At 42.3% G+C, this 26,222-nt stretch overlaps 1 protein-coding gene across 1 annotated transcript in view; it reads left to right on the top strand.

Annotated features, from left to right (window-relative positions):
* The window catches only part of METAP1D (methionyl aminopeptidase type 1D, mitochondrial), a 170,131-nt gene that overhangs the window by 70,572 nt on the left and 73,337 nt on the right, over positions 1-26,222 (top strand). The window contains exons 2-5 of the mRNA XM_044304001.1: positions 10,574-10,743; positions 15,055-15,204; positions 17,494-17,642; positions 21,668-21,710. Coding sequence (XP_044159936.1) covers positions 10,574-10,743; positions 15,055-15,204; positions 17,494-17,642; positions 21,668-21,710 — 512 coding nt within the window. The remainder of the gene's footprint in view (positions 1-10,573; positions 10,744-15,054; positions 15,205-17,493; positions 17,643-21,667; positions 21,711-26,222) is intronic.

Genomic DNA, 26,222 nt, shown 5'->3' with positions numbered 1-26,222 from the left:
AAAGTGGCCTTACTGTTCTCTGCAGAAAAAACACGGATGGCTCTCGATCCCCTTTGTAGATCATACTTATGCAACTTAGCTACAAAACTGAGCATAGCCCTCCAGTGTCTCTATAATTACACGCTTCTCTCTGTGTTTTATTTGGCTGTTTGAGCAATTAACCCCTGCTAGTAATGCGGCAGATAGCGTGACCAGCGAGGAGCTGTATGCTATAGCCTCTCAATACTTTGTTGTTCTCTGTGAGTGGGCAGCCAGGGACTTGTGACACTATCCTTTCACCCATCTAGAAACTCCTGCCGATGACTGCACTCCTACACTAAAATTGCAGATGAAACAGGTACAAAAATGTCTTTGATGTAATCAGTGTCTGTCAGTAGAATGAATTTTCTTTTGTTTCATAATGAAGAGCACTTGTCTATTGTGTGCAATCAGGATCCTGTAACCGGACCTGCCCATAGACGATGGGCTGATGCTCACAAGCCAGCGTTGCGGTGCTTGCCCGACAGTCCACAACCTCCTTTATTTGAGGAAACGTGGATTGAACAAGTAAGATTTTACCTGTACAATCCTATTCCTATTATTTCCACTATCATAAGTGACGCCAGAGGTGGCTGGTAGCTGCTTATCTCCCACTGACAATTGAAATTAAATGCAAATTTGGCTAATTATCTTGGCCAAAAATATCATTATGTCTGGGTTACTCACCTCACCCTGTTCCAGCGCAGCGTCCCAGCGAACGACTGTGGCCCTGCCTATGGCCATATCCGTTTGCTAGGCATCTGCTTCCTCCTCTGCTGCTCCAGCACCTGGCTTCTGCTGCACTCTCCTGCTCTAGCTGCATGGTGCCATCAGGTTACTAAAACAACTGGCACCCAAGATAATGTCCAGTCTGATGGCTTATTTTGTCCTGCCATGTCTTGCTTGTAGCTTGGTGTATACCCTGTCCCAGCTCTCATTCCTTGTTGCTCCTGGTTTTGAATAGTGAATAACCCTTATCTGACCTCAGCCTTGTTTCTGGATATCATCTTTGCCTCATTCTTGGGATTATTCACCTGGTATCTGTTGTACTGCTCCCAGTTCTGAACCTTGTCTCCATTCCTGACTACGCACCTGTCTCATTCTCTGGCCTGTTTTCATAGTGACCACTCCCCTGTTGAGGATCATTGGCTCCGTTTCTGACAAAGTTACTACTTTTTCAGGGTTACTACCACCAATCCGTGACTATTTTGAGGCTCATGACCTGGAGATTCTTCGGCAGCAAAGTCTGTACTTCCTAGGGCGGCTTAAGGGCTCATGCACACAGCCGTAATTTTTGTCCGCATCCAATCTGCGTTTTTTGCGGATCTGATGTGGACCCATTCATCTCAATGGGGCTGCAAAAGATGTTGACGGCACACCGTGTCCGTTCTGTGGCTCTGCGGAAAAAAAAAAAAGAACGTGTCCTATTCTTGCAGACACGGTTTGGACATTTTTACAGAAGTTAAGAAATTGGTGGCTTTCACTCAGCTAGGAATCTGTGATTTGTGGACCACAAAAACGTATACGGTCGTGTACAGGAGAAATAAGTGTGAAAATGAAGAATGACGATCAGGCAATCCCTTAAACGTCGCACCCCAGTTTAGACAGCGCAAGTTTAGAAAACCCACATCTCTGGTTCATGACCATGACCGCTTGTTTATTGTGAAATAAGACATATATTGGAGACTTTCATGCTTTTAGTTATTTTTGTTTAATAATACCTTATACGGAGAGAAGTTTTTATTTACCTTAAAGGGATTTTCCAGATATATAAATTGTATGGAGAAACCATGGAGACACTTAAAGAGAACCTGTCACCTCTCCTGACATGTCTGTTTTATCAACTACTTGCATTTCCCTTGTAATATAATAACAATGCTGGGTTATCTATTATGACTTAATGTTGTGCTACTCCTCTATTATTACTGCTAGACATGTATGAATCCAGGAATCTGCAATAAAGGTCCTTCTCGGCTTTACCAGTTGGGGGGTCCCTGCATTGTCTGACACTATCCAATCAATGCTGCCCGTGTCAGACTGTGCAAGGACCTGTATTGCAGATTGCTGGCAATTCATTAATACTTCTAGTAGGAATAGTAAAGGAATGGCACAACATAGAGTTATATTAAAAGATGCACCAGAATTGTTATTACATGGGGAATGCAAGTATTTACTAAAACAGACATGTCAGGAGAGGTTAAAGGTCCACTTGAAGTCTGCATAAGAACTCCTATATAAAAACGTAAAATATTAGAATTCCGGGATATGCAATTTTTATTTTAAATGAATTAGAGCAATCTAAAACGGTTGCAAAAATTGATATGGCTCCCTTTTCAAGCCTGGTCCCAATAAAATTAGTTGGTTTGACCAACTTTCAGATAAGCACCATTTGATTTGCAGTATGGTTTGGAATTGTACAAAATGCTCAAAACTTTGTCTATCTTCTAGTATTGTTCCGGTTTTTCACTTTTCCATTTTTGTCGGAAATTGTTTAGCTACTAGAGGGGATGTTGGTTATGAGATGTCAAGGGTCTCCTGATTTCGTACTAGGAGGGAATATAATTTGCATGGGAAAAAAAAGAAGTAGAAAGTGTCTGCGACAATAGAGAAAAATAAGGTTGGGGGCCTTACCACGAGTGTATCGTGAGTAGTAGATGAAAGAAGGATGAAATGTGGATGGAGTACAAGAATGGTCCATCTCATACATTACCTTTTTGAATTATGAATATGACTTTTTTCTTTCCAAAAAATATCCATTAAAGTTTAAAAGGGCACTCATCAAAACAGATGCACAGAGCATCCCCAATTTACAGTCGGATCTGATATGGAATCGTCTCCCTTTTCATCATTTGTCTGTGGTCTAGAGAGGTCACTTAGTTTGATCGGATTATGGCTCGTCTACATGAGATCAGTGGGTCTTGTTCTCTCCATACACATGTTGATGTGTTTCCCTGCCACTGTTTCAGTAAATAGGAAAGTTAATTATAATCTCTGAGATGATCTTATCTAGAAAGTGGAGTATTAGAGTTGGCCTAGGGAGGAGAGCTTCAAAGAGCTGTGATTTGGCCAGAGGAAAGATGAAGGGAAGGTTGAGAGCTCACGAAGCCGAGAGTCATGTACATAAAACACATTATATTGACAGTGCAAATGCGCGGCATGAAACGATTCTTGTCTGTGATGTCACGGAAACTTCACATTGGAAGAATAGGGTCATTCATGATGCTTCCGTTTCAGCATCTCTGTCTCTGCCCATTGTGTAACATGTTTCTGCCATGTGCACAGTCCATATTCTTATGTCAGAAAGGATCCATATAGCACAGCTTCAATGTGGATTAACAGAACCAGTTTTGGCCTCGAGGACTGGATTTTTTTTTATTATGCATCCCTGCATGTCGACAGACATAAAAATAGAAATGTTATGTCAATGCCTTTGTATGAGGTTGTGTTTTTCTTTTGCAGGACGAGTTATAGTCTTTATAGGTTTGGCTACTTCCAACTCTTCGTTTTCCTTTTTCAGTATTGAGATCCGTAATAGGATCTCAAAACCGGAGGGCAACGCTACCGTTTTGTCCCCATTCATTGTCAATAGGGACAAAAGTGAACTAAACTGAACAGAGTGCAACGGAATGCATACGTTACATTTCGTTGCGTTCCCATGACAGACACAAAAGCGCTGCAAGCAGCAGTTTTTGAGTGCGTCGTGGGATGCTAATCTAGACGCCATGAAACACAATGTAAGTCAATGATGCCAGATCAATTTTTTCAGACACAAAATTTTTTATAATTATCCGGCGCCTATTGACTTACAATGGATTTAGTGCCGGATCCGTCTTTTTCATTTGGGAGATAATACAACTGGATCCATTCTGAACAGATGCAGACGGTTGTATTATATACCAAATGCGTTTTTGCTTGATTCGTCAGGGGATCAGATGTGAAAGTAGCCTTACATTGAGTACGCCTATATTAAGGGTGTTTTCCCATCTTACAATGTGATGGCATTTCGCTAGGATATGATCGGTGGGAGTCCAACCTGCAAGGACGTAGAGGTGTTTTTTCTTTCACCGTTTTAACCCCTGCACAGTGGCTCCCTGGACTTCTACTAGGCAGTAAACTGCAGTGCAGTCAACTTCACGTGAATGAGGCCACACAGCCAGGTGTCTCCAATCCAAAGAATTTTGGTGATGTTATTTTTTATATTATAGGTCAATGTCTATATTTAAAAAAAACAACATAAAATCCTTAAGGTTTCACACTGGCCACCAAGTCTTATAATAGTTGCCACTTCTTGCTCTGTATAGGTCACTTTACTGTAGTCATCTGCTTATCACCACAGGCAGGTGACAGATATCACCTCTCTACAGATAACACAGGATCTACCATTCATAATAGTGGATGCCACAGATTATCTACTCTATGAGGCCCCCTCCATACCAGTGTTACTATGGCCCATGTGACTGCCGTAAAGCATATCTCTAACCCTAAGTTCACACCTGAGCGTTTTACAGCGCGTTCAAACGCGCTGTAAAACGCTCAACACATGAAAACCAATGCTTCCCTATGGGAATGGTTCTCACCTGGGCGTTTTACAGCGCGTACGATCGCGCTGTAAAACGCCCGATGCATAATCAAGTACTTGAGCTTCTTTGGGGCGTTTTGACGCGCGTTTGTGGCCATAGGACACTGCAGTCAATCACACAAACGCGCGTTTACTATTACAAAAAACGTGCATAAAAACGCGCGACAAAAACGCGCCTAAAACGCGCGTTTGAGAAACGCTCAGGTGTGAAAGCAGGGTAAATGCTGTTATGAACAGTCCAGGCAAGATGGCCGCCTCTATAATCCTGTTCGGAAAATAGAATAAAAAAAAAATATACAGACAGAAAATAAAATAAAAATCGGTCACACATTGCATTTGAGAATCCTATCTTGGCTTCTGGTTAAAGTGTTTTTGGAGCTTAGATCAGACTTTTCTGGAGCGTGGCTGCCTGATGGTGATCACAGGGACACAGCAGCTCGCCGGGCTGTTCATACATGATGACATACATGCACGTCGGTTTGCGGGAAAGGGTTTAAGAACTGCGTGATCCATTCCACCACTTTTCCTGAGTATGAGCAGACAGAGAAGACAACCCACTATAGTTTAACCTTCTTTAAAGAGGACCTGTCACCACTCCTGTCATGTCTGGAGCATATTTTCTCATAACTGTGTATGTAGTATCATTCCTCTGTTATTCCTATTAGATAAGTATAGATAGATTGGCAGCTGGGTGTTACCATTTGGCAGTGTTTCCCTGCCCTATCTGACACTGTTCAGTAAGTGCTCCCTCTGGCAGACGGTACAGGGACACACATTTTTGACAAAGGGGAATGGTAACACCCTTTTAGCTATTTATCCCTAAAATTATAATAGGAATAATAGAGGAATTGCAGAAAATACAGTTGTAATAATAGATGCTTCAGAATTGTTATTCAATGGGGGATGCAAAATTTTACTAAAACAGACATGTCAGGAGGGGTTACAGGTCCTCTTTAAAAAAGGTCAAAATTTAGGATGCCATTTTTATTAATATTTCCTTTTGCTAAAAAAAAAAAAAAAAAAAGAAATGAAGACCTCTTCCTCTCCAGATATTTTTATTTTATTTTTTGGGACAATTGGTATCGTTTCGGGTAAAAGACTGGTGTTTTTTGCTTACTTTCTTGTGGGAAGCAGCAGTGAAGAAGCAGAAATGGGCTGTAATCTTTAAATGACCTCATGTTTCTATATTGTTATCAATAGCAAATTTTATGCAAACTTTTGCATTATGGGGATTTTACGTGAGCGAGCATGGCCGTAATGTATGTGCTCGAGTGATTTTCTTTGATTGGCCCCAATAAATACATTTGTGCTGGGGGAAAATGGAAATGCAAGACTTTCTTTACTCTCTGAAAAATGAAATGTGTGTGTGCATAATACACTGGAAGATTTTTCAAGAACACTTCAGTGTTATGAAAAGATTACCATAATGCAACCTACTAAGGTTTATCTGCATGCCTTTTTTTATCTTAAGTACCAGAAATATAGATTGAAATTGCAAGGGGACAAATGTACTGGTCTCACCTGATCACAATTGAAGAAGCCCTTTCAAAAAAAAAAAAAAAGTTTCCTCCTAAGAATATGTTTCGTATAACTTGCTATATTCTCAGATCGTAAATGTCTGCATTTACCCAGAGTCCTTCTCTTTGTAGAAATTCATATAGGAAGGAAAGCCAATAATAGATTGGTCACTTGGTTATTGTGGAAAACTCAAAGCAGAGCTTATTATGTACTGATTAATACTGTATTTTTATTGCTCTATAAGGGCTCTTTCACACCTGCGTTATTGTCGTCCGGCATAGAGTTCCGTCGTCGGGGCTCTATGCCGGAAGAATCCTGATCAGTTTTATTCTAATGCATTCTGAATGGAGTCAAATCTGTTCAGGATGCATCAGGATGTCTTCAGTTCCGGAACGGAAAGTTTTTTGGCCGGAGAAAATACCGCAGCATGCTGCGCTTTTTGCTCTGGCCAAAAATCCTGAAGACTTGCCGCAAGGCCGGATCCGGAATGAACGCCCATTGAAAGGCATTGATCCGGATCCGGCCTTAAGCTAAACGTCGTTTTGGCGCATTGCCGGATCCGACGTTTAGCTTTTTCTGAATGGTTACCGTGGCTGCCGGGACGCTAAAGTCCTGTTTGCCATGGTAAAGTGTAGTGGGGAGCGGGGGAGCAGCATACTTACCATCCGTGCGGCTCTCTGGGTGCTCCAGAGTGACGTCAGGGCGCCCCAAGCGCATGGATCACGTGATCGCATGGCACGTCATCCATGCGCATGGGGCGCTCTGACGTCATTCTGGAGCGCCCCGGGAGCCACACGGACTGTAAGTATACCGCTCCCCCGCTCCCCGCTCCTACTATGGCAACCAGGACTTTAATAGCGTCCTGGGTGCCATAGTAACACTGAAAGCATTTTGAAGACGGATCCGTCTTCAAATGCTTTCAGTACACTTGCGTTTTTCCGGATCCGGCGTGTAATTCCTGCAAGTGGAGTACAAGCCGGATCCGGACAACGCAAGTGTGAAAGAGGCCTAAGATGCCCCTGACCATAAGACAGAGCTATATTTTAGAGGAGGAAAATAAGAATAAAATATTTTCCATGAGACCTCAGATCAGATCCCTAATGTTAATCAGACATCAGATCAGACCCCCAATCTTCATCAAACCTCAGATCAGACCCCCAATCTTCATCAGAACTCATATCAGACCAAAAAATTTAATAAAACAACATACGTCTCCTGCTCCGGACGGTGCCATCACTCAGGAGGTCCAGCTCACAGATCAGACCCCCAGTCTTCATCAGACCTCAGATCTGACCTCCAGTCTTCATCACACTTCAGATCAGACCCTCAATTTTTATCAGACCTCAGATCAGACCCACAATCTTCATCATACCTCAAATCAGACCCCCAATGTTAATCAGACTTCAGATCAGACCCCCAATGTTAATCAGACCTCAGATCAGACCCCCAATCTTCATCAGACCTCAGATCAGACCCCCAATCTTCATCGGACCTTAGATCAGACAAAATATAAAACAACGTACGTCTCCTGCTCCAGACAGCGCCGCCACTCAGGAGATCCAGCTCACTCTTCCTGCAGTGCACACTCGCACTACAGCTGTCCACTGTCAGGACACATTGTGGCTCCTAACAGAGGCCCAAAACACAACGGCACAAGTACAGATATAAAGCTAACGCATACAGCCAGTAAATTCTTTTAGTACAAAATAAAACAAGGACGAAAACTTATTGCTAGCATAGTATTTCCTCCGTATATTAGCATCCCAAATGTCAGATTAGAGAATGCCTGCACAGATATTTGGAATGGTCCACTAAGCTGTTCTAAGTGGGGCAGAAAGTCTACAGTTTGACACGTGAACTGTCTGTCCTACATGGGACATCCTTATCCTGGGATTGCTGAAAATCATATCTGTTAAAGGGAACCTGTTATCAACTTTATACGGACCTCACTGAGGGCAGCATAAAATAGTGACAGAAATGCTGATGTCAGCGATGTGTGACTCATGAGCTAAAAGTAAGTGGATGCTGAAAACCAGCATCATAATCATTGCAGCCCAGGCCTGGAAAAGAGTCACATCTACCTGAGAAGAGTCCTGGTTATTCCTAATCTCCTGCTCTCTCGCCCATCTGCTGATGATTGGCAGTTCTCTCCTAGAGAGAAAGAGGTAGAAGGTAGAAGACTGTCAGTCATCAGCAGGTGGGCAGGGAGAGCAGGAGATCATGAATAACCAGGACTCTTCTCAGGTGGCCGGGACTCCTTTTCAGGCCCAGTCTGCAATTATTGTGATGTTGGTTCTCAGCAACCGCTGAAATCAACTCACCTGTCTCTACTTTATTCTGCCTTTATATGGGCAGCATAAAGTTGATGAAAGGTTTCCTTTAACATTCGGCTATTCCTGTAGCCTGGTCTTTAGGGGCACTTTAAGCTTCTTTCTCAATTTGGCCTTTGTCATGTCCCTTGGAGTATGAGATCCCCGGTTGGTAAAAGTTACTAATCTTCTAGCCAACTTGGCCTTTCAGTTTGGCCAAATGTAATATACGTTATTTCTATGAAAGAGTGAAAGGATGGACAACTGCCACTTCAGCATGGCACACTATTTTTTAAGGGATGCTAGTGCCAACCATTAGATTTTTGGCAGATCTCCGCAAAAATTAATTCTGCTGACGAAAAAATTGTCATGATTGTTTTTTTGTTTTGTTTTTTATCCTAGGGCTTAAACTTCGAGGTAGTACAACATTATTTTGTGCTATTTTTATGTTGTTGTTTTTTTTTTAATCTCTTAAGTTATCCTTTAAAGGGAACCTGTCACCACGAAATACAGTACAGTCTGCAGGCAGCATGTTATAGAGCAGGAGGAGCTGAAGTTTTGTGGGAAAAGATTTATTAAAACTCTTGATTTAGTCATTTACACCTCTGCTCTTTTAGGAGTCCGGTGGGCGGTCCTACCCAGTGACTAACAGTCTCATCAGTATGCTTAGTCATGCAGACTTAGGTGTAAGTCATTGATTAGGACTACCCATATGACTTAGGCATAAAAAGATCAGAGGTTTTTAACCCCTTCTCTTTTGACGTTGGGCGGTGCAGGTCCCCAGTGTGCAGAGACATCTTTTTTGCGTTGTTCCAGATGGGAGGTTAAAGGGGTTTTCTGAAATTTTTATACTGATAACCTATGCTCTGGATTGGTCATCAGTATCTGATTGGAGAGGATCTGACACCCAGGACCCCTGCTAATCAGCTGTTCAAGAAGGCAGTGGCGCTTTTGTTAGTGCCTTCTCTCTGTTTTTCCTAGGCTGACGACACGTCACGTGGCCTAGTGAATGGAGCTGAAAGCGATACCATGCACAGCCGCTATACAATGTACTCTGTGCTTGGTAAGCTGTGAGATGGCAGCGGCGCTCACAGGAGCACCAGTGCCTTCTCAAAACAGCTGATCGGCGGGGTCCCTGATGTCCTGAGGAGTCATGCAATCCTGCATGAACATGGCTCAACATGAAGACCAAAACAACGATCAACTTTTCCTTTTATGAACTGTCTGCGGAAGGTGGTCTCGGAGAAGTGGAGCTCACATTCCAATTCTTCATATGTGCCCTCCATGGTTCTGGTCAGATCCTTGACTGGTGCAAGGCTATGATTGCTGCAACTAGAAGATTTTCACAGGTGTGACTTATTTTAATCCATATCACACATATAGTTTGTACATTTTGTGAGGCGGTGGAAGAATGTTTGTTGTTGTCCTAAAGCAACCAATCACATCACAGCTAATTATATTTTGTTTCTGTGCGCTACAAAAATTTTAGTTTTTTTAGTTTTTATAAATCTGCCCCATGTCTGTAATTTCCACAAAACTCATGCAATTACATTGCAGTTGGAGATTATGAGGTGCCCTCTCCCCCGCCTATTCCATTCCCCCTTTTTTCACCACTTTGCAAAAGTGACGTGAGAAGGGTAAAGTCACAGATTTTGTTGTAAAATACCTTTGCGACAAAATCTGCAACCTAATTACGCCAAAAATTAGCATGAATCATATGATAAATGACCGCCATAGTGTGTGTGTATGTGTATATATATATATATATATACATACAGTATATATATATATATATATATATAAAATTTCTGCAACTGACAGTTTTTAGACACACCCCTCACAGCTGAAATCCTATGCTCTCCACTTTTCTGAGGCTATCAGGCAATGATAGGTGTTGTAGTTTTGCAATAGCTGGAGAGCCATGGGTTGTGGAGCGCTGCTCTGCAGGTTATGAGTATATGCTAATAATTCCAAAATGTATGTACGTTTCTAAAATCAGTTTTAGATGAACAGGAAAACTAACGTCTTCGCTTACCAAAGTTTTCAGTTATGACAAATGTTGATTTAAACTGTTTAACTCGATGATGTCTCAGAAAATAAAAAGATATATAATAACTGTGATTTGTCTTTTCACTTTTTCTTCTCGCAGGTTATGTGACTGGCTGTCATAGAGTTTTCTCTCCATCCATCAATCATATCTCCTTACACAGGCAGTTAAACCTTCAACAAAGGAGATGTTTCTTTTTCCGGAGACAAAGAAGCTTCGCCTATAATATAGTTTGGCCAGGTACAGTTTCCCCGGCTCTTCCAGTTCCCGAGGTAACTGTAGTTTCTATTATCTGATTCTTTTCCCAGTCAAATATAAAGGTTGACTGCACTACTGATCAAGTACATTCATCTACTGACAACCAGGAGCTGAAATCCTGGTCGGGGATTTAAATCCCGAACAACAGAGCGGCATGTATTCTGCTCCCAGCCGGATAGTGTTATGAAGAATAGGTAATCAGTGCATAGGTGAGCCCGGCTTCCAGACAGATAGTTACAGGCAATCTGTCCAATGATGCAGACATCGGCAGGTGGGCATCAACTCCAAGGAAGTGGCCGGCGAACTTGTTAAAATGTGCCATAATGTTAGTAAATGATTTAAGTAAATAAGGTGTTTTTATGGTCGATAGCCAACCGGTGCCTTCGTCATTAGACAGACTGGTGAGAATGTGATGAGCCTGTATTGAAGTTGATGTGGTTGCCTTTGAAGAAAAACATAAGCTGCTGTAATAAGGTTTTTTCCTTTTTTTATGTAACCATTACTATCTTCCTGAACTAGAAAAAAAACAGCCTGCTTGTGATAATAATACATCTTATATTATATACCGCTGGCAGCAGGCACTGCAATTCACCTGCCGTAGCAGCAAGGGCTCTGGGATTCGGCATCTCAGAAAGTTCCTCTCGAAAAGTTATATGGCTGGCAGAAAGCGACTGATGTGATAAAGAGCGGCCTTGTGATGCTTTAGAAATGATATTATTTCAAGCTATTGGATGATTTGTTTATACGCACGACATGTCCGTCTTTACATAGACAATCCATTGCTTCAAATGGGCACTGTGAAATGGTGCTACCAGGTTTCCCCACAGATCACAGCTGATCGCTGGGGATCCTAGCAGGGGGGGGGGGGGGGGCACCCTTGAACAGCTTATTGCCAAGGGACCTTTGTAACAAATAGGAATTATCCAAAGTGGGCAACCCTTTTAAGATGTTTGAATAGTATTTCACGGGATTCTTGAAGAAGAAACCTGAAACACATAAGACCCCTTTGCATGGCCCGATGTAGCAAGCTATTGTCGGAAAGGAGGGGTTCCTCACTAATGCAATCGCTCGTCCCCATACACCTCTTATACCACCAGATGTAAGGTAGCTATCCTATAGGTCAAGGTTCGACCCTTTAGATACACCCTGAGACATGACTTGGATAATAAATAAGCCAGCATCTCATCTGCAGACAGCTGTTTCGGGGTGATTACCCCTCATCAGTGTAGAGCAGAGAGTAGTGGCTTAACTGGATGAGAGGTCTAGGTCAGGATTTGGGGAGTACTATCTCTCCTTACGGAAAGAGCGGCTTAATTCGCGTGATGAATCTTATAGGCCATACATACACGCCGGATATACTAACATCAGTTATCTTGCTTTATATGAGCAGTGCCAAGGGTAAAGGCCCCCATTCACTTTACAGTATTTTTGACCAAATTTGCCATTCTCAGTGGGGCTGGCCGATACGGGCAGCTCCCATCAATACCTCGACCAATGATGGTGGGGAAGAAAAGGATTGGATCTGTTGAATTTCAACTCCTGATCCTTCTCTCTCCCCACTGAAAACACATGCTTTGTGGAGGAGTTTGGAGAGATAGCTGTTGGCCAAGTGAGCGATTGAAGGCACTCTAAAGGTGTTGTTCACCCCAAGGACATTATTAAACAGTATTTCCAGACCCGCGGTGATATTCATACTTAGTCTAGTTTCATACTAGCGGCAAGGAACTCCGGCAGGCTGTTCCGGCGGGTGAACAGCCTGTCGGATCCGTCCTGCTGCTAGTGCACGCGTGTCCCCGGACTACCGCTCCGGCCCCATTATCTTTATAAGGGCCGGAGTTCTGGCGGCAGCACGGCAAACATGCCGAGAGGCGGCTGGAATAAAAGTACGACATGTCGTACTTGTATTTCGGCCGCCTCTCGGTATGTGCTGCTGCTGGAACTCCGCCCTGCCCAATATTATTGTCAATGGGGCCAGAGCGGTAGACCGGGGGCACGCGTGCACTAGCAGCAGGACGGATCCGACAGGCTGTTCACCCGCCGGAACAGTCTGCCGGAGTTCCTTGCCGCTAGTGTGAAAGGGGCCTTACTTGATCCCTGCTGCTGGGTTCCGGCTCCATTGCTCTCCCGCCGACTTTGCAGGTCCCTGCGTCAACTGATTGGCTGCAGCTGATTGTCAGGCAAATCATTGCTGACAGGCGTTTATAGGCACCCTCTTTAGTGATGATCTGCCTGTATAATACAGCCGCCGATTACCCGATGAACGAGCATCGGGCACTCGCAGTCTTTCAGCAAGTTAAAAATCAGCACTTGCCGGCAGCAGATCGTGCTGCCGACAAACAATGATTCAGTATGGGGAGGAGCGATGACATTAGCAATCGCTCCTCCCCATACTCATGTGTTCCTATCCTGGATTTGGGAATGCTTGGATAACCTATGTAACAGTACACTGTGCCTGCAGCACTACCAGTATTTGGATGACCCAAAGATGTGGACCTGCACTAGGGTCCCATTTTGACTTTGTTATGATCCAACTAGTCACCTAGTATCAAGCATTATACTGTCACGTTTCCTGCAGCTCTCTATCTAGTGTTCTTCATTTCTGATGACAGCAGATGGACAGCAGTTAGTGTTATAACTAGTGTTGAGCGAATCGAACTAATTTACTTCGATCCGAATTTCAGGAAAAATGTATTTTGAATTTCCTCGCGCTTCGTGTTAACAAATCAATTTTTCTGAAATCGTGGTTAAAAACAAAAATACTCACCTTATCCATATGCATGCAAAGAGGCCGTCCCAGCCATCTTTATTGAATATACCATGCAAAATCTCTTGTGGGGTGACATATGACATCACTGATGTCACCGCGCCGGGCCAGCGTGATGACGTCATCGCATCACTGTGTGAGATTTTGTGCGGTGTTTTCAATCAGGATGGCTGCAATGACCTCTACGCGAGCAAATGGATAACGTGAGTATTTTATTTATTTCACCCTGATTAACTCCTGAAAGGCTTAAACGGTAACCTCAGATGCTGCCATCAGCAATGAACACTGCATTTGAGGGGTTCAATGACGGGGGCGGCGTTTTTGCCATTTCCCGTCATTGCGCCCACTGCAGACAAAGAAATGCTCATCGTGACAAAGTAATTAATCACAAATCGAATTTCTTTGTGAAATTCGTCGAAGGAGCCAAATCGAATTTTTCATAACTGCGCTCATCTCTAGTTATAACATTAAATGTCGGTCATAGGCATCTGGATTCTCTGGTGGCACAGCCTTCTCCTGCTGGATAGGCGGAGCATAAACCTCATCACATAGATACTACATACTATAGTACTACAGTGACAGTCTTCCGGTTATTTACCAAGAGCAGGAAGGTTTCCTTAAAGTGTTTTCTTACATGACAAGGCTCTGAAGCCAAGGTAAAGGAAAGGCATAATTCACCTAGGCTGAATTGACAGATCGGAATACTCAAATTCTCACTTCCTACTTATTATCTAAATCTTTTCAGCACATGTTTTTCATTCACCTGTAAAGAAAAAAGGGGGTCAGTCAGCACATCCCAATGCGCAGATGCATGCTGCCATGGCTAGAAACACTAAGAAAAAAATAGAATGCAACAGCACTCTGCAAACCAAATAAAGTACAATAATGCCATAGTAATAGAAAACATTCTGGTGCTAATGCTTCGCTTATTTTGTAAATTTGAGATTCTTGGCAAATACATTTTGTACAAAATTAGTTGGGCCCGTCTGCCAAACGTCAAGGTTCCCGTCTTACAGAGATCGCCTTGACGTGTGGCAGACGGGCCTAGATAATTTTGTACAAAATGTGATTGGCAAGAATCTCAAATTTACAAAATAAGTGTAGCATTAGCACCAGAATATTTTCTATTACTATGGCATTATTGTACTTTATTTGGTTTGCAGAGTGCTGTTTCAATTATCTGTAGCACTTGCAAAAAAAATAAAAAAAATGCAAGCCCCGGTATTACCACCTAGAAAGTCAGAAACCAATTTTCTACCTCTTGACATGGACTCGTTACTTTAGGAATTATGTTTTAGGAAATTTGTGTCCGTGAACATTTTTCTTGTACCGCTGTGCATAGTTCACAGGCTGTGTAAGTTTCTTGTAATAGGCAATGTTAAGTTCAAAAGGGCATTGGAAGGAACACTGAAGAAGCCTTGAGGGTTTGCTTGGTGGCTGATGAAGGTCACTCTTCGAACTCAAAGGGCAAGTTGCCATGAAGCAAGTAGGGACTGTCTGAGAAAATGATCCCATTGTCATGCTGTTTTCTGATCTTCGTTTCCAATCCTCTTCCTCCAAGCATATAATGAAGCCAGACTATGTGACGACAGGCATTGTGCCTGACTGGGGAGACTTCATTGAAATTAAGGACGAAGATCAGATTCAAGGGCTTCGTCAGGCTTGTCAACTAGCCCGTCATATTTTACTCATGGCTGGAAGAGTTTTAAAGGTAATGGGGTGTAGTTATCGATGGTTGAAATATAAATACAGTTGTTGGGTGTATCAGATACAGATCTTTATAGAATGTAGTTACCGCTAAATTGCTATCACAAAATATTAATAATAAAATTATTTTTTATTAAAAAAATATATATATGCAGGACCATATTCATTGATTCCTTTATAAATACATATATTTCATTTTATACAGAAATCAAAGCTATTTGAGTTTAAAGGGTGAAAAATAAAAAATATGAAGTTTCATAGTGCAAAGTACATATTTATAGATTAGTGACTGTATATATTAAGCCTGAATTAGTGAAAAGCCATGTGCGGCAGACAAGATCCTCCCTAGTCAATAAAATATGGTACTGAAAGAGCAGAAAAAAATGAAATACCACATATGGCCACTAGGTTTTTCAGATCATTTTTCAGTCGGTGCTTTTACTGTTTGTTGTTAGTTTGTTGACTACTCTAGAGTAGGTTTCAGATACTGTATTTTATATCTTGTCTACTACAGACAAGTCAAATTGTGCCCAAATCTGACCGAGAATTTCTATTTCCATGTGGATATTAAATTATTGTCTAATTAGATTGTAGTCTGCCCAACAAATTGTCTGTTTACACTGAGTTTTTAGTTTTTTTTTGGCACCTTCTATGCGTCTGAATCGGAAGAAAAAAACAACTCCAAACATCCTCCCATTAATTTCAAGGGGAAGCAGCACTTGCTTTTTTTTCTGGCACAATTCATACTGCGGCGGAAAAAAGAAGCAGCATGCCCTACGTTTATATCTGTACTGAATTTCCCATTGAAATAGATGGGAGGCGTCAAAAACCTGCTCCGTATGCTCATTTTTTGGCACGAATGTGCACTAAAAACTGAAGTTTTGGAATAAAGTATACACCCCAAATTGGTTGAAAAAAATGCACAAAAAATTACACCAGATGTGCATGAAAAAAACGTGCTGCATAAATCTGCACAGATTTTGAGGGTCGGATTTTCAAAATCCGTTATGTAAATGTACCCTTTTTGTTTAAAATGCATGTAAAACAAATCACCTGTAGTTTGAAGCTTTTTGTGCAAATGTTTTTGAAATTCTGCTGAGAAATTAATGGAGGAAAAAAACACCTGAAAAAATTCAATTGCCACTGGTCACATAAATGTCTCTAAAAAGTTGCTAGACAAACACGGTGTATGTAGACAACTTCAGACTTTAAAGCGGTCGTCTCAGATAACTAAAAATCTGGGACAAGCCCCCAAATGAAAAAATGATGTTACACTTACCTCTGGTCCTCGTGCTGCGGATTGTTTACAAAGTGGTGATGGCGTGTTACTGCTGCAGCAACCACTGTCCTCAGCGGTAGACCGTAATTGGCTTCAGAGGTCACGTGCTGTACACCTGCATGTCACTGTGCACGTCACACTGATGGTAACACGCAGGTGGACGGCACGTGACTTCTGCAGCCAGGCAGTGTCATCAGCGTTAGACCAGCAGTTTGGGAACAAGCAGCGGCAGGAGATAAGGGAAGTATAGTACCATCATTTATTTTAGGCCTTTCAGGAGCTTGTCCGAGATTTTTATTATTTCAGATAGCCTCTTTAATATATGGCATTTTAATTATCATCTGATAGCAACATTTAGCCCAAAAATGCCACGAAAATGTGTCTTGTTACATTTGAAAGTTAAGATTTCTCAATTAAAACAGTTAAAGGGTTGTCTCACTTCAGCAAATAGAATTTATCATGTAGAGAAAGTTAATACCAGGCCCGTACTAATGTATTGTGGTTGTCCATATTGCCTCCTTTGCTGGCTGGATTCATTTTTCCATCACATTATACACTGTTAGTTTCTATGGTTATGACCACCTTGGAATCCAGCACCGGTGGTCGTGCTTGCATACTGTAGGAGACCAGGACCGTGGGAGAACACATAGGCACGTATGCGCAGCAGCTCCCTTCCTGGACACCTCGTATCTGCGCTGCAGCAGTGGTCTTAACCCCTGGAAACGAGCAGCGAATAATGTGATGGAAAAATGAATCCAGCCAGCAAAGGAGACAATATGGACAATCACAATACATTAGTAAGTGCCTTGTATTAACTTTGTCTACATGATAAATGCCATTTTCCGAAGTGAGACAACAACTTTAAGGTTAGAGATTCATGAATCAAAGACAATACCGTGCCTGTTTGATATTTTACGGACGGTAGTAATGTGGTGTATATGTAGGGGCAGAGACCTTACAAGTGATGCACTGACAGAAGCCATGATGTCTGTCTCCTTGTGTCTCCCGTTTCAGGTTGGCCTTACAACTGAAGAAATAGATGCATTTGTTCATCATAACATTATCGGTCGGAATGCGTACCCATCCCCATTAGGCTATGGAGGATTTCCTAAATCTGTGTGTACTTCTGTGAACAATGTGGTGTGCCATGGAATTCCAGATAGGTACTTTATTCTTTCAATTACTTATAGTGGTTCAAAATAAGCCATTTAGAGCCATTATTGCATGGCCTCGTGTATATAAGGTTCATAGGGTATATTACAGGCAGATTATTTCTAAAAAAATCAAGTTATAAATGGTTAATTATGACAAAGATGCTTTTTACCTCCACCAATCCCCCACTGCTGCTGTTCCGGTCCCCACTGCTCTCCACTTTTCGGTCCGTCCTGACATGCTGGCTGAGCAGGCCTTTCTTGGCACTTTCAATCACTTGCTTCCTTCCCTAGCTGTATTCATTTTTTTAACATCAAATTATATACTGCTCGTTTCCATGGTTACGACCACCCTGCAGCGGTGGTCGTGCTTGCACACTATAGGAAAAAGCACCAGCCTATGTCCCGCGGTCTCGACCACCAGAGAGGCCAGCACTTTTTCCCTATAGCGTGCAAGCAAGACCACAGCTACTGGATTGTAGGGTGGTCGTAACCATGGATACGAGCAGCGTTAAATGTGATGGAAAAATGAATCCAGCCAGCAAAGGAAGTAATATGGACAATCACAATACATTAGTAAGTGCCTTGTATTACCTTTCTCTACATGATAAATGCCACTTGCTGAAGTGAGACAACCCCTTTAAGGCCGGAGATTGGCCGAGCATGCCTTTCCTGACATTTCCCGTGTTTGGACAGGAAGTGAAGATCAGCGGGTACCTCATCAGTAGGTGCGGCACAACCTGTGGGTATGACAAAAATGTATCAGAGATATGCCCTAAATAGCACAGGTGAGTTGATAATTGTCTGTGTAGTTCTGACAGCTAAGTATATTGAGTGAACATAATCCCTTTCCGGTATGGGGGATTATTATCTGGAAACACATGGATTATTATTCGGACAGACAAGTAATAGTATTGGATGTGTGCATAATATTACCGAATCGTATTCATGGATGATTTTCCAAAATCCCACTCAGCTGAGTGCATACAAGCAGATATTGGGAGGAGGCAAAATGTGGTCAATAGCTCAAGACTCGCGGACTGATCACCGGGATTATTTGTCTGTCCCGTCAGAGCAAGAAGAAATCACTTGTCTTATCAGATTTGTGAAAAATGTTGGATATGATTTTCAACTTTCAACTTGACGAGATACGAATTGCTGCTGCAGGACGAGAAAGTCTACATTTCAGAACACTCAGAAATTGTGGCAGATTTCAAAATCAGAGATAATTTGGTGACCAAAACAATTAATTTCAAGGGTGGATTAACTTCTTCATCGGGCCAGTCTGTACAAGAAACATTGCTGTTAGCCACAAGTAGAAAAATGTATAGTTTGTCCGTAATTTTTCTAAACAATGTAAAATCTTGGAAACTACTTTACTTTAAAGGGGCAGTGTCTTCAAAAACATTGGTGCCATATTGCTAGGCAACTGAAATTTAATGTGGATAAGTGCAAGATAATGCACCTGGGGCGTAAAAACCCAAGGGCAGAATATAGAATATTCGACACAGTCCTGACCTCAGTATCTGAGGAAAGGGATTTAGGAGTAATTATTTCAGAAGACTTAAAGGTGGGAAGACAATGTAATAAAGCAGCACGAAATGCAAGCAGAATGCTTGGATGTATAGGGAGAGGTATAAGCAGTAGAAAGAGTGAAGTGCTTATGCCGCTGTACAGATCACTGGTGAGACCTCACTTGGAGTATTGTGCGCAGTACTGGAGGCCATATCTCCAGAAGGATATAGATACTCTAGAGAGAGTTCAGAGAAGAGCTACTAAACTAGTACATGGATTGCAGGATAAAACTTACCAGGAAAGGTTAAAGGACCTTAATATGTATAGCCTGGAAGAAAGACGAGACACAGGGGATATGATAGAAACTTTTAAATACATAAAGGGAATCAACAAGGTAAAAGAGGAAAGAATATTTTAAAGAAGAAAAACTACCACAAGAGGACACAGTTTTAAATTAGAGGGGCAAAGGTTTAAAAGTAATATAAGGAAGTATTACTTTACTGAGAGAGTAGTGGATGCATGGAATAGCCTTTCTGCAGAAGTGGTAGCTGCAAATACAGTGAAGGAGTTTAAGCATGCATGGGATAGGCATAAGGCTATCCTTCATATAAGATAGGGCCAGGGACTATTCATAGGATTCAGATATATTGGGCAGACTAGATGGGCCAAATGGTTCTTATCTGCCGACACATTCTATGTTTCTATGATATGCCAGCAAGTGCAATGTCCAATCGATGGGGTTAAATTTCTGTGGCCCATGCTAGTCACTAAAACAATGTGGCAGGGGCACTAATAGAGCATTGGGCCACTTTGCTCTTTGTCCGCACTCCAATTTTTCCAAGCAGCCACATGAGACAGCCCCATAGTCCTCGTTAAAGGGGTTGTGTCACTTTAGCAAATGGCATTTATCATGTAGACAAAGTTAATACAAGGCACTTACTAATGTATTGTGATTGTCCATATTGCCTCCTTTGCTGGCTGGATTCATTTTTCCATCACATTACACACTACACGACCACCGCTGCTGGATTACATGGTGGTCATAACCCATGGATACGAGCAATGTATAATGTGATAGAGAAATTAATCGAGCCAGCAAAGGAGGCAATATGGACAATCACTATACAATAGTAAGTGCCTTGTATTAACTTTCTCTAAATGATAAATGACACTTGCTGAAGTGAGACATCCCCTTTAACTGTGAGGCCGCGTTGTTTTTAAATATTGCTGGATTTTGCTCCGTTTCTCTAATAATATGACATTTCTCCAAGTCCACCGTTATCATGCAGGCGCAGACAGCCTTGCTTTTTTATGTCAGTGGAGAGAAAGGGATGCGCCACTGCCAGACACTTTTGGCAGCATAGTATTTCATGTGGTAACTGGTCATGTTTAAATTCAACATGTGCAAAAAAAGGGGGTTAGTCAGCACCTCCCAGTGCGCAGGTGCACGCCGCCATGGCAAAGACCTAGAGGAAAAAAGACAATGCAGCAGCACCCTGCAAATCAGATTTTTCCTCTAAATTCAACATGTCTCATCCCTCCTTCTCCCGACATTGACAGGTTTAACCAACTTTTACATAATATGTAATGTCTGCCTCCGTTTTGGCTTATAGATACGGATTTCTGAATATCGGCCATCTGTGACATCCATACGTCTTAATAGAGCTGGTGGACAAGGGTTGCCTTCAGAAAAACAACCCCTTTAAAGGTGGCCTAAAACGCTGGTGAAACCGAGATCTTGCAGCAACGCTTTTCAGAGAGTTCTGCGTTGTTGGGTTTCATCAGCTTTGTTCGGCATTTCCAGCATGCGGAGTACGGATCCACAGAAAGTGTATGGGATTTGTAATCCGCGCACTGGAAGAGCAGATGAAGCCTAACGGTGCAGAGCCCTCTGAGAAGCGCTGCTGCATGATTGTGCTTTCACCTAAAGTTTAGGTCCCTTTCAAGGCACATTGCCATCAGAAAGGAGCGTTCATAGAAAACCAAGATATTGTCTTTCTGTGGCTGTTAAGATAAATGATAAGACCTTCTATATCGATAAGTAATCCATTGTCAGCTTACTGCTGCTGTGAGGGGGAGATGTTATCTGACAGGTAATCCGCATGACCACAGTAGGTGACAGCTGTTGCAAAACTACAACTCCCAGCATGCCCTAATAGCTGTAGGCTGTCCAGGCATGCTGGAAGTTGTCGTTTTGCAACAGCTGGAGGGCCGCAGTGTGGGTATCCCTGACCTAGAATATTCACATATAGGCTGTTAATGTGTAATAAATCACATTGTTGGAAGTGTCCTTTTAAGACTGATAGAGAATGTGAGCATACCTCATACATCATTATGTCCTTCTTATCACTCCTCCCAGTTGTATTGTCCCATTTTTGGAAAGAAAATACAATAACCCTGGAGTAACCCTTTAAGTTTAACAGAACATTTCCCAGCATTAATACTTCTGTATAAAGGCCCTTCTTACAATAGTAAATGATGACCCTGAAACCAAAGGCAACGTTCTCTTCTTTCTTTTACAGCCGACCTCTTGAGGATGGAGACATTATCAACATAGACGTCACTGTGAGTCATGTATTAAACACTGCTTATTAGCTTTACGTTCCACCATTTCTCGCCTTCAAACCAAATGGGGTGTAATAAATAGTAATCCCAGTCCTATTTTCCACACTAGTCACCGCCCTTCCCCAGCTCCCAAGGGTCTAGAACACACCTCGGCATTAGATCTGACGTGCTTATTTCTATGGCAGAAATCTGAGGCTGTCACTGACATTTCTGCCATGGCTCTGCAGCAGATCCGCACAAGGATTAGCCCCCTTGTCTTTGACTGGAGCTTTTTTCCCTGCAAAATAAGCGCAGTGGGACAAAAATCTGTGCAGAAAGTTTCCTTATAAAGTGGCTGTGCACGGTATCAACTCCAACTTCAAGATGTAGGTGCTGCATATGTTCCACGGTGGAATTGCACACGGAAAATCTGCAGCATTTACAATAGAAGCAAAGTGTGTGGATTTTTTTTTAACAAATTTCATCCACATGATGCAGAAAATATACACCACAAAATCTGTGCACGACTTGACATACCATGCAGACTTTAAAGGGGTAGTCCAGTCCAATAAACAAGCTGTCCCTTGGCCGACAAATGGTTACAGAAAATGTATATAAGCTTATATTCACCTTGACGATCTCCTGCCGCTGCCATACCCACGGTCTTTGCTACACTTCACTTCTTGCTCCAAAAAATGGCTCTCAGCCAATCACAGCGATGACCTGCCTCCACCAGATAAGGCTGAGCGGCATTCCCAACCATTCCCTGCTGTGTTGAAAAGTCAGCAGGAAGTAAAGCACTGCCGGCACCGTCAGAACAGCAGCGGTAGGGGTATTGGGGAGGTGTGTATAAACCTGCAGCATTTCCGTGGTGAAATCCAAAGTGGGGCCACCGCCTGTAGTTGTACTCTTCACATGCTTGAATTTGGCAATGGAATTTTGACACGGATTACCCAACTAAATTCCGTCAGTGGCCACCCCCTATTGTTTTCAATGGGAGGCAGCACTACCATTTGCACGGCCAGGTTAAAGTCACGACTGCGCCAAGAAGGGACATGCCTCTTTTTGGCGGTGTGTATGAAGATCAGCCGGGGGCGTCTGCTTGCGGTTTAGCTCCATTCAGTGGGGCTAAACCTTGATCGGGTCTGTGGCATTCAATGTGAAAAGCCGTGGCGGCTTCTGCCGCGGCTATCAAAATCTACTGTGTGACCTGCTACCAACCTAGATTGTTGGTGATGCTCCTTACGGTTTATATTGACCATACAGTTAGGTCCATATATATTAGGACACTGACACAAATTTTGTTTTTATTACCTGTTTACTAAAACATATTCAAGTTATAGTTATATAATGGACATAAAGTCCAGACTTTTAGCTTTCATTTGAGGGTATCCACATTAAAATTGGATGAAGGGTTTAGGAGTTTCAGCTCCTTTACATGTGGCAGGCACCCTGTTTTTACAGGGACCAAAAGTAATTGGACAATTGACTCAAAGGCTGTTTCATGGGCAGTTGAGGGCAATTAGGCACATAAAAGGCCTGGAGTTGATTTGAGGTGTGGTGCTTGCATTTTGAAGATTTTGCTGAGAAGTAAACATCCGGTCAAAGGAGCTCTCCATGCAGGCGAAACAAGCCATCCTTCATCTGCGAAAACAGAAAAAACCCATCCGGGAAATTGCTACACTATCAGGAGCGGCAGAATCTACAGTTTGGTACATCCTGAGAAAGAAAGCACTGGTGACCTCAACAATGCAAAAAGACTTGGACGCCCACGGAAGACAACAGAGCTGGATGATTGCAGAATAATTACCATGGTGAAGAGAAGCCCCTTCACAACAGCCAACCAAGTGAACAACACTCTCCAGGATATAGGCGTATCAATATCCAAATCTACCATAAAGAGAAGACTGCATGAAAGTAACTACAGCCTCAAGAATAAGAAGTCTAGATTGGACTTTGCTAAAAAAAATCTTAAAAAAACAGCACACTTCTGGAAGAACATTCTTTGGACAGATGAAACCAAGATCAACCTCTTCCAGAATGATGGAAAGAAAAAAGTATGGTGAAGGCTCATGATCCAAAACATACCACATCATCTGTAAAACATGGCAGAGGCAGTGTGATGGCTTGGGTGTGCATGGCGGCCAGTGGCCCCGGGCCCTAGTGTTTATTGATGATGTGACACGGGACAGAAGCAGCCGGGTGAATTCTGGGGTTTTGAGGGACATACCATGTGCTCAAATCCAGCAAAACTGATTGGTCAGCATTTAATTATACAGAAGTGGAATATTCTTGAATGGCCGAGTCACCGGATCTGAACCCAATAGAGCATTTCACTTGTTAAAGACTAAACTTCAGACAGAAAGGCCCAGAAACAGACAGCAACTGAAAACCTCTGCAGTAAAGGCCCGGCCGAGCATTAAACAGGAGGAAACACAGCGTCTGGTGATGTCCATGAGTTCAAGACTTCAGGCAGTCATTGCCAACCAAGGGTTTTCAACCAAGTATTAGAAATTAACATTTTATTTACAATTATTTAATTTGTCCAATTATTTTTGAGTCCCAGAAATGAAGGGATTGAGTTAAAAAAAAAAATCTTTAGTTCCTCATATTTTTATGCAATCATTTTGTTCAACCGACTGAATTAAAGCTGAAAGTCTGAACTTCAACTGCATCGGAATTGTTCTGTTCAAAATCCATTGTGGTAATGTACAGAACAAAAATTAGAAAAATGTCTCTGTCCAAATAAATATGGACCGAACTGTATATTTGACTCTCTGGCTGAAACTGCTTGCTGAGACTAGTAGTTCCCCTCCAGCTAAAGAACGCCATTTTGTTTCCGACTCCAGCGTAAGCCAATAAATAAATTCACTGCGGAATGTGAAATGTAAGTACACTTGCTGAGACGTCTTTGTCAGCACAGATAATAACACTCGGTAGCTCTTCTTCTTTTGTACAGATGACAATACAAATCTGTTTGGAAATGATATTTTCATTTATAAATCCCCGGACACTGGAATGTTTTAGTTGATGTTGTTTACTTGTTACGCGGCTGTTTTTATTGGGTTTTTTCTCTCTCTTTCTCTCGCTCAGTTTTTTTTCTTTCTCTCTCCTTTTTAACCCTGGGTTTACTCCAAGCAGACCCGGGCTTGACATGAATTTAAGGCTGGAATCAGATGAACTGAGATCAGTGTAGGCCTAAGTGAAATGTCAGCCCAATCCCGCTATGTGTCATGTTTTTGAGAAGGTGTAATTGTTATTGATCCTTGGTGTAGTTAATGCAGAGCGCTGCAGTACTGAGCAGCTGCCGAAGATAGATATGTATGAGATGAGCGAACGTGGGGGAAAGGCAGCATTTTTCTTTCACTCTAGCGAGATTGATCTTCCTCTTCCTGCTGATTTGGAGTAGGGCCTGTCATTATCTTACTCTGTCATTAGAGGCTACATTGGCCTGTGTATGTCAGTCTATTTGGACAGCAACTCTTTTGCTAGCAGTGTTCCCTACATTTATTAAAATCCCCGAAGATAGTGTTGTGTTCCATTTGTAGCAGAAGGAACCTTTAACCCTTTTGCTGCAGAACACGCTGTGTGTTTATACGTCGCTCCCACCGTTAATGATTTGGAGGCCACTGCGTGATTTTAACACACGACAAAGAATTCTGCAAAGGTTTATTCTTCGCCGAACAGCAGGAAAACTAGAGAGAGAAATCTGAGTCCTCGAAGTCAATGGGGGCTTATTGTTTTAGGGTACTTTCACACTAGTGTTTTTCTTTTCCGATATTTAGTTCCGTCCTAGGGGCTCAATCCCGGAAAAAAACTGATCAATTTTATCCTAATGCATTCTGAATGGAGAGCAATCCGTTCAGGATGCATCAGGATGTCTTCAGTTCAGTCACTGTACGGTTTTTGTGTTCCGGAAAAACGGATCCGATCACAAAAAAACACATCTAAAGATGTGAAACACTTGAGATTATACAAGACTTTACTTCTACTCTTGGGTATTAAATGCTATAGGTGCCAAATACATATAGACTTCAATACGTGTTAACCGAGCCACAGACAATGAATGTAATTATTTTAAATTCATCACATTGTTTATATGGCACCAACGTATTCCACAGAACTCTAGCCACAGCTAATTGGGGCTTATAAATCAATGTTCCTACCATACATACAAGCACGGCCTATTTTATAGCCAATTAACCAACTCTTGGTAGAGCTCCATGTGAACTGAGGCTACTTTCACACTGGTGTTTACATTTTTCGGTATTGAGATTCATCATAGGGGCTCAATACCGGAGAAAAACGTTTCCGTTTTGTCCCCATTCATTGCCAATGGAGACGAAATGTAACTGAACAGAACGGAATGCTCCAAAATGCATTCCGTTCTGTTTGGTTGCGTTCCCATACCGGAGAGCAAACCTCAGCAAGCTGCAGTTTTCTTTCTATCCTGGGATGTGGAGCAAAACTGATCCGTCATGACCCACAATGCAAGTCAATGGGGACGGATCCGTTTTCTCAGACACAATAGAA

This window comes from Bufo gargarizans, chromosome 8, assembly GCF_014858855.1.
Source record: "Bufo gargarizans isolate SCDJY-AF-19 chromosome 8, ASM1485885v1, whole genome shotgun sequence".
NCBI classification, from domain to species: Eukaryota; Metazoa; Chordata; class Amphibia; order Anura; family Bufonidae; genus Bufo; species Bufo gargarizans.
This window is presented reverse-complemented; position numbering and strand designations above follow the sequence as displayed.